This window comes from Micropterus salmoides, unplaced genomic scaffold (assembly GCF_014851395.1).
Source record: "Micropterus salmoides isolate LMB-PRFRI ecotype aquatic unplaced genomic scaffold, ASM1485139v1 Ms_hic_scaffold_2, whole genome shotgun sequence".
Classification (NCBI taxonomy): domain Eukaryota; kingdom Metazoa; phylum Chordata; class Actinopteri; order Centrarchiformes; family Centrarchidae; genus Micropterus; species Micropterus salmoides.
This window is the reverse complement of record NW_024041150.1, coordinates 9,606,866-9,614,894: the sequence shown is the minus strand read 5'-3', so window position 1 is coordinate 9,614,894 and position 8,029 is coordinate 9,606,866. Positions and strand designations below refer to the sequence as shown.

General features: G+C 42.6%; 1 protein-coding gene and 1 long non-coding RNA gene across 2 annotated transcripts; one reads left to right on the top strand and one right to left on the bottom strand.

Annotated features, from left to right (window-relative positions):
• Window positions 1-2,054: 2,054 nt before the first annotated feature.
• LOC119913463 lies at window positions 2,055-2,626 on the top strand. The gene is made up of 3 exons (XR_005446455.1): window positions 2,055-2,156; window positions 2,250-2,422; window positions 2,516-2,626. It is a non-coding gene; the product is annotated as an uncharacterized LOC119913463 (long non-coding RNA).
• Window positions 2,627-5,325: 2,699 nt separating this feature from the next.
• Window positions 5,326-7,168, bottom strand: LOC119911527. Its single transcript, XM_038730427.1, has 3 exons — window positions 7,112-7,168; window positions 6,919-7,023; window positions 5,326-6,812 (listed from the first exon to the last, which is right to left on the bottom strand). Exons 1-3 carry the CDS (start codon window positions 7,127-7,129, stop codon window positions 5,649-5,651), a joined length of 1,287 nt encoding a protein of 428 aa, XP_038586355.1. The 5' UTR covers window positions 7,130-7,168; the 3' UTR covers window positions 5,326-5,648.
• Window positions 7,169-8,029: the final 861 nt, after the last annotated feature.

The following is an 8,029-nucleotide window of genomic DNA, read 5'->3' as shown; positions in this document are numbered from 1 at the left end:
TAAAGTATCATTGAAAGGACCCTCAAACTCTTGTACCTTATTCCAAGTATACAATATTACGTTCCACAAACCGTATCCTGATTCCAGTTCTAGAAGCTGTTATTCCTATTCCAATACTATAATCTGTTATTCCAAACCTGTATCCTGATTCCAAGAACTCAATCTGCCATACCACAAACTGTATCCTAATTCCAATAAAAATGCATAATTCCAAGGCTACAATCTGTCATACCAAATACTGTATAACTGTTGTTATAGCTTAAAGCATCAATGAAAGGACCCTCAAACTCTGACACATGTCGGGGCGTGCCGCACTGGCACCCTCCAGAAATCCTTTATTTTGACTTACTGGGAAGAGGGTTTGCTCTGGTTTGAACTGAGTTGTAATTTTGTTTTTGAAGGACTGAATTCCCCACATTTTTTTGTTGAGCCATCGACACATTATTTTGTTTTGAATTAGTTCTTATTTTGAATTATTTGTTTGAGTTTTTTATATATTAAACACACTGATTTATACTGGTAATTCTCTGCTGAGTCATGTACCCATGTGGAGGACTGTCCTGATTAAGAGAACCCATGAACAATGTCAGACAAGTCTCCGGCTGGCATATAAGTGAATATTGGCTTGTAGGTGTGTTCAGGGCGGTAGTCTTATCAAACATGTAAAGTTTGGTGCTGATATCAACATGAACTGTGTAGTTACAACAACGTCCAATAGGGCGTGAGGCTGTTTTGTACATCTGGGCATAATACTTGTGCAACAGAAATTTTATCCATGTAGGTGAAACTTGGCCCTGGGGCTGCTTCATTGAAGGTCACTTCCTGTTGCCAGTAGCGCTATGATTAGCATATAGATGTGTTCAGGGTGAAGATCTGAGCATGTTCAGTGAAGTTAAAATGACTTCCTGATTCACGGCGAAGCATGGAGCTTGCTACCATGCCACAGACGTGCCGTAGAATGAAGGGCGAGTTCAATCTCAAAATGTTTTGCACCAGTTTGCAACATTTTCTGCAACGGGATTCGAGGTATGTTTTCTTCTTTTTGGTGGGCGTGTCACAGGTGTTACCTTCAAAAATTTGAAGTCAATCAGACCATTTGTCTGGGAGGTGTATGTTGAGGTACAGATCTGCAATCAGCAAAAATAACCATAAATCCAAAATGGCCAACTTCCTCTTATGTAAGAGGCTTTTTGGTGCGTCTAGACATGATATATGTGACACATAAATTTCACCGATGTAGTTGAAATGTGCTGCGGGGGCTGCTTCATTGAAGGTCACTTCCTGTTGCCAGTAGGCGGAGCTATGATGAATATTAGCTTGTAGATATATTCAGGGCAGGACTCCTATCAACCATGGAAAGTTTGGTAGAGATGTGAGCATGTACAGTGAGGTTACAACAACTTCCTGTTTCACAGCGAATCATTTCAATGCTACACCAGGGACACGCCCACAGGGTGCAGCAGCAGTCTTAACTTAGCGCTCTGGCTCATTCTGCTTCCTGATGCGTCTATTAGAGTACATCTCGAATGAAAGGTAACTCACATTCGAGAATTCAAGATACATTTCCCATAGTAAAATCGTATTTTGTAGTATTTCCAAAGGTATGCTCTATTGTTCCTAAAAGTGTATCCAGTGCAAAATTCCAAAAAGGGAATATCAATGTCTAATTTGAGGTAGCCTTCTGCATATTGGACATGTATGCAACAATCTAAAGATGAAATCTTATTTCCTAATTTAACTCCAAGAATGAAATCCAATTGTCTAAATCTTCCAAACACAGAATCTGATATGTTACAAAGAGTGTCCAATTCTCTATGCAGGATACCAGAATGAGAACATTAATGTCTGAAGTTGAGTAGCTCTGTTGAAAAACATCGAAAATACTTATGTCAGTACAAATATTGTATGTGCTCCTAACATCCCAGGAATTCCAGCTTTTAATGCATTTAATGTACTCGTTCAAATGGTTCACATGGTCATATCTTGTTTTATTCAACTTGGAAGATGTCCCAAAGAGAGTTGTCACCTGACTGTTACTTCCTCAAAGTTCAGGAAAGGTGGGTGTATGAACTTCTGGAGCACTGGAGGCTGAAGATGCAGCCGGAGAAACTGCCCGAGCGTTGTCTCGTCCGTCTTCTGATGCTGTGCCTGGTTCCGTAAGTTTACATATCACACAATTTCACACATTTCAGAGGTGAAAACAGATACTGTACATCACAATACAAATTGACTGTCTTCTTTTGTTTCAGCAGCAACATTGTGGTTGTGAGGTGGAAAAGGAACCATCATCCTCCAGCTGTTAATATTAGTGACGGAAATATTGTTAGGTTGTTCTAAAAGGAGTCGGCACCTCAAGTTCATAGCCTGCAAGTTCTGCGGCCAGGCGGTGTCTCATCCACCTCCTGATGCTGTGCCTGGTTCCGTAAGTTTACATATCACACAATTTCACACATTTCAGAGGTGAAAACAGATACTGTACATCACAATACAAATTGACCGTCTTCTTTTGTTTCAGCAGCAACATTGTGGTTGTGAGGTGGAAAAGGAACCGTCATCATTAACATTAACACACCACCTGCTAATGATAATGCAGATGCCTTCACACACACACACACACACACACACACACACACACACACACACGTACACACACACACACACACACACAAACTTACAAAATAAACCATGACAAGGTTAATAAAAGTTTTTTCAATGTCAAAAAATGTGTACTCTTTCACTGGGGATGGGGATGAGATTGTGTCCAATTCCCTATGCGGAATTCCAGACTATGAACATTCATGTCCAATGTTAAGTAGCTCATTTAAAAGACATCTGAAATATCAATGTCAGCCAAATAAATAGGTGGCATAAAGTTTTTCCCTATGAAGCTCTGCAAAATCCAGTGTAATGTTTACTCTTCAAGTTCTTGCTGCCTCATCAAGCAGTTAGTTTTAGTTAAAAAAAACGTGCTTCCCCGGTGTCTTGTAGGCATTAGAGCTGTAGCTCAGCATGTGTCCGACAGGAGCTTGTGAATTTTTTTTCCTCATCTCCACATAACACAGCTACTGTTTCATGGCAGAGTGGTTATATTTTGTTTCTTTTTCCATTTAATTTAGAAAAATCTCTGGAGCATTATTTTCTTAGATAAAATGAAGGTTGTTGTTTCTTAAAGTGACGACAATGCGGCCCAAAGTCAATTGGCTGTACAATCTGAAGAAATAATTATAATAAGAAACGTTCAGGTTGTCTTACCTTACACCTAGGCTATGCATCAAAAATCAAGGCTTCACCTCAGAACATGGATAACCCAACAGTGCAATCCCAAATGAAAAAGGAGAACGCCTTCTAACGCAACAGCCAAAAGCGCAATCTCTTCCAAAGCATCACGGATCCACAGCATCCACAGTGGAAGTTTTAGTCCAGCCCCTCTTTCTTCTCTCTATCACGACTTGAAAAGCAGTCCAGAAGTTTACCTTACCTTAACTTACCTTGCTTGGCTTAAAGGACGTAATTCCATATGAATGATCTTTCCTGCTGCCACAATTCCAAAAGGAGAATATGCAATTGTTTGATTGATTACTTGATATCTTTTATTTTGAACATTTGAAAAATAATCAAAATAGTGGTAAACAGATGAACATCATAAATTGAAACTCCATACTTACCAGTATTTGAAAAACCTCTATTTACATGTGCAAAAAGGAGTTGGAAGAAGTAAAACTTATGGACTCCTACCCCTCTACAGAGAATATAAATCTATAATCAATGAAAATATATATTCAAAAGTTCGATTCACATACAGATATTACACATACACAACAATATTGATACATACTACACATTATTCAATATAAGCTCAGGTTATTTTTAGCACTGTGTTTCTTTGAACATCTTTTTAAAATGGAATATGTTTGAGCATTGCTTTAATTCATTATTTAGTTTATTGCACAATTTAACACCCCTGACAGATAAACTTTTCCTAGTATTTCAACAACTGGGAGTCTTAAAATTCAACTTTCCTCTTAAGTTGTAGCCCCCCTCTCTTTTGGGGAAAGACAATTTTGATATTTGTTTCCCCAAAGTAACACCAATGATTAATACAAAATATGGAGTGATCTGTAATCTAGAATGTGTTTAGTAGTAGCCAGGACTGAAAAACTTCTTTCTGTGAGATTTCCAGCAAATCTTGTCACTCCCAGCAATTTCATTTCGACACCTTCGATCTGTAACTGAACTTGATTGATTGATTTACAATTGCCAAATATAATGAATTTAATTTTGCTCAAATTTAATGCAAATGCTCCGTACTTACATACTCCGCCTTTCGAGTCTTTTCAACCACTCAAAGTGCTTTTACACTACATCTGCATTCATCATTCACTCACTGAGCCTAAGTGCTCAAACAGAAACTAACATTCACACACTGGCGGAACAGCCGCCAGGGTAATTCGGGGTTCAGTATCTTGCCCAAGAACACTTTGACATGCAACCAGGGAGCCAGGGATTGAACCGCCGGCCTTCCGATTAACAGCCAGCCCACTCTACCTCCTGCGCCAAAGCTGGGGAAGAACAGTCTGTTTGGCTTGGGGGAGAAACAAAGAGGAGGGGGAAGAAGGAGAAGAAAAAGGGGGAAAGAAAAGAGAAGAAAAAGGATAGAAAAAAGGAAAGAAAAGAAGACAACACAATTCTGTAGCCCCCAGTAGCGCTCATGTGGCACTCCAAAGTCTTTTTATAGCATTATTTTTGTTAAGACCAAAAATGTAATTTTGTGTGCATTTCAGGAGGAGAAAGACACATCCACACAGAGACCCTGTTCGAATCCCACCTCTTGGTTGCCCATGTAAACTTGATTTAGTATAAAAATACTTTCTTGGTCTACCTCATGTATTATATTAGTCTACTATCCATACATAGACTCTATGTATCTTTCAAGTTTCTTTAATTAAATATTTTACAGTGATGTTTGTTGCTTTGTGTTCCCTTGAAGAAGAATGTGTTTCTTTTATGCTGTCTTGGTTTCATTTGTCTGGTGTCTGAGGCTGAACCAAGCCCCAGTGTTAGCTCAATATAGCATAATGTCCTGGAGAAGACTTCACTAAACAGAACAAATCCTTTGAAGAAGTCACCTTGGACTGTGAAAGTGCCTGTACTTTTAACTTCACTCACTCCAATTACTTGACAGTTACTAGTTACCTGAAAACAAGATTTGCACTTAAAATATATGAATGATATGAACTTTTATTATAAATCAGTTTAGAAGGAGGACAAATAGTCAGAAACACTCCACAGTATAAGATAATAAAAAAAATAACACATACCTATATATTAAAATAGTATAGTTTAAAAATAATTACTTATTTAAGATTAACATTAAATATAATATAAAACTATAAACATAAAAAAGTATCCAGGGCACATGCCTCTGATAGTGGGGTAAACAGTCCCTTTCATAGAAAATTGAACATTATAACTTATTGAAGATTAACATTAAATATAATATAAAACTATAAACATAAAAAAGTGTCCAGGGCACATGCCTCTGATAGTGGGGTAAACAGTCCCTTTCATAGAAAATTGAACATTATAACTGAATAAAAACTAACATTAAATAAAAGTATTTACATAAAAAAAGCATCCAGTAAAAACATTTATTTATTCCTTTTCATGTCCTCCAAACACTGCTCCTTTGGTACAGCCTCTACAGAGGGGCAGTAAACCACACCCTTGTATTGGCTGTGTCCAGTCTCCGCCGTCCTGAACTGTCCGCATTTTTTGCACGTGTTGTGCAGCACCTTTCGGGTCAGTTTTCGGGGGACTGGAGCAGGAGCAGGAGGGGCAGAGGAAAGGCTGAACCCCAGGGTCTGTGGAGCAGCACCTGGGGTTACTGGAACCAGCATCATGAACTGAGGGCTGGGTGGAGCAGGGAAGAGCTGCCGCTGAGGACGCAGCTGAGGACCTGATGGTGGAGCAGGGAAGAGCTGCTGCTGGGGACGCAGCTGAGGACCTGATGGTGTAGCAGGGAAGAGCTGCTGCTGGGGACGCAGCTGAGGACCTGATGGTGTAGCAGGGAAGAGCTGCTGGGGACGCAGCTGAGGACCTGATGGTGGAGCAGGGAAGAGCTGCTGGGGACGCAGCTGAGGACCTGATGGTGGAGCAGGGAGGAGCTGCTGCTGGGGATTGACAGCCATGGGTGTTGCCACCGAGGGTGATACTTTCCTCTTCAACTTCGCCAGGCCCACGGTGCTGCTGGGCAGGTGGTACTGGTGAGCTGGGCCTGGCTGGGGGGGAGCAGACGAGGGGCGCACATTAGCAGAGGGAAGAGGGTTAGCTGCCACAGACAAGCGGCTGGGCAGGTTCAGCCCCTGCATCACCACCATATTTTCCTGCCTCTTCACCCTCTTATTGTGCCACTGCACCAGGGTGGTGTGGCTCACATCCACCAGCTGCAGGGTGGTCTGCTGCATTACCGCCCCATTGCACAGAATGAGCTGCCTGATCTTCCTGTAGTCAAGAAGGATGAGATCCCATCTTGACACTGTGCCAGTCCCCTTCTTCTTGGGACTGCGGTGAATGGCACAGAGCCTGACAAAGATAGTTTCAATCAGGCGGCAGCAATCTGGCCACTGGGCAAGTGGGGCAGTGGTGGTGAGTGCGTGCCTCTTCACACTCTCCGTCCCTGGAGTGAACTCCTGCCGCTTTTTTGGAGACCTAAATCTCCCTGTGTCCAGCCTGCTCTGGTGTCTGGCAGCAAACACCACCCTCTGCCTGTCGTGGTCCGGCAGGTTCTGCCACAGAGCAACAATGGTGCTCACCTAAGCAGAGAGAGAACACAACAGCACATGAAAAGACGAGTTAAGTGTTAAGTGTGAACATGTATGACAAGATTGGGAAAGTAGCAAGACAATAAATGTTACTGACCTGCTGGTTGTTCAGGTACAGAGCGGTCTGGTTTCTCAGCTCCACCAGATACTCTGCCAAGCTGTCAACTTTGTCCAACCCTGGCATGCCACTGTCATCCACCACCTGAAAAAGACACGAGGACAGTGAGGTGGGACAAAATGCAGATGCGGTTTATATATGTGTATATACACATAATTATGTCTTTACATACCCCGGACGCAGCAGCCATGGAGGGAGCAGGCTGGGAGGAGGCAGCAGGCTGGGAGGAGGCAGCAGGTCTCCTCTGAGTCGGGGTTCACCGCCATGGGCTATCCAGTCTGACTCAGCAGGTAGTCAACACCAAGCAGCTCTCCTATGGAAAATAACAGAAACACGCACACAGACACATTATTAGTTGAAATTCAAAACATTCTATATCCTTATGTAATTGTTTTATTTTAACGTCAAACATTAATACACTAAAAACCCACAAACCAAAACAAAAGCCACATCATCATTTAAGACATACCAGTGTATCTGGCAGGTGGCCTGAAGTTTGGCACAAGTACCCGGCCAAACACCTTCAGGCTGTTGGTGTTGAGACACTGGACCACATCCCCGGCGTAGGTGAGGAGAGATGAGGGCTTGCTGGTCACCGCTGCATTCCCCCGATCCTGGTTCCACCTGTTGAGGCCTTCCAGCAGGTACAACTGGAAGTTCAGTGCGTTTGCACTGGTTCCTGGGAAAACAACAAAATATGGTTTTGCTTTTCAATCTTTAAATGTGTTGAAAAAAACCTTACAAATTATTTAAAATCCCACAAGAGAGACACCAACCTGGAATGAACCTGTTGAGGTGGCAGTGAAACGACTCCAGGGACGTGGACCCTCTGGCACAGCGGTACCTGGTCAGGACAACGCCGCCTTTGGTGGTGGTGGTGCCTGTCACTGTGTACAGCTGCACACCTGGCACGTCCTGGATGCACTTGACGTGCCGTTTCTGCACCCGCCAGATGTGCTCCATGCGCACCTGTTCCAGTAGCGGCACCCCCATGAGGTCTCTCCCTTTTGGCCCCTCCAGTGTTTGCAGCAACTGCTCGATGAGGCTGATGGTCCCCTTCTCCCACGCGTCCTCCTTCTGCAGTACTGGC

Excerpts from the sequence above, each read along its gene's own strand:
- LOC119911527 (XM_038730427.1), bottom strand. Across the intron at positions 6,813-6,918 it reads TGTACCTGAACAACCAGCAG|GTGAGCACCATTGTTGCTCT; the intron begins GTCAGTAACATT and ends CTCTCTGCTTAG.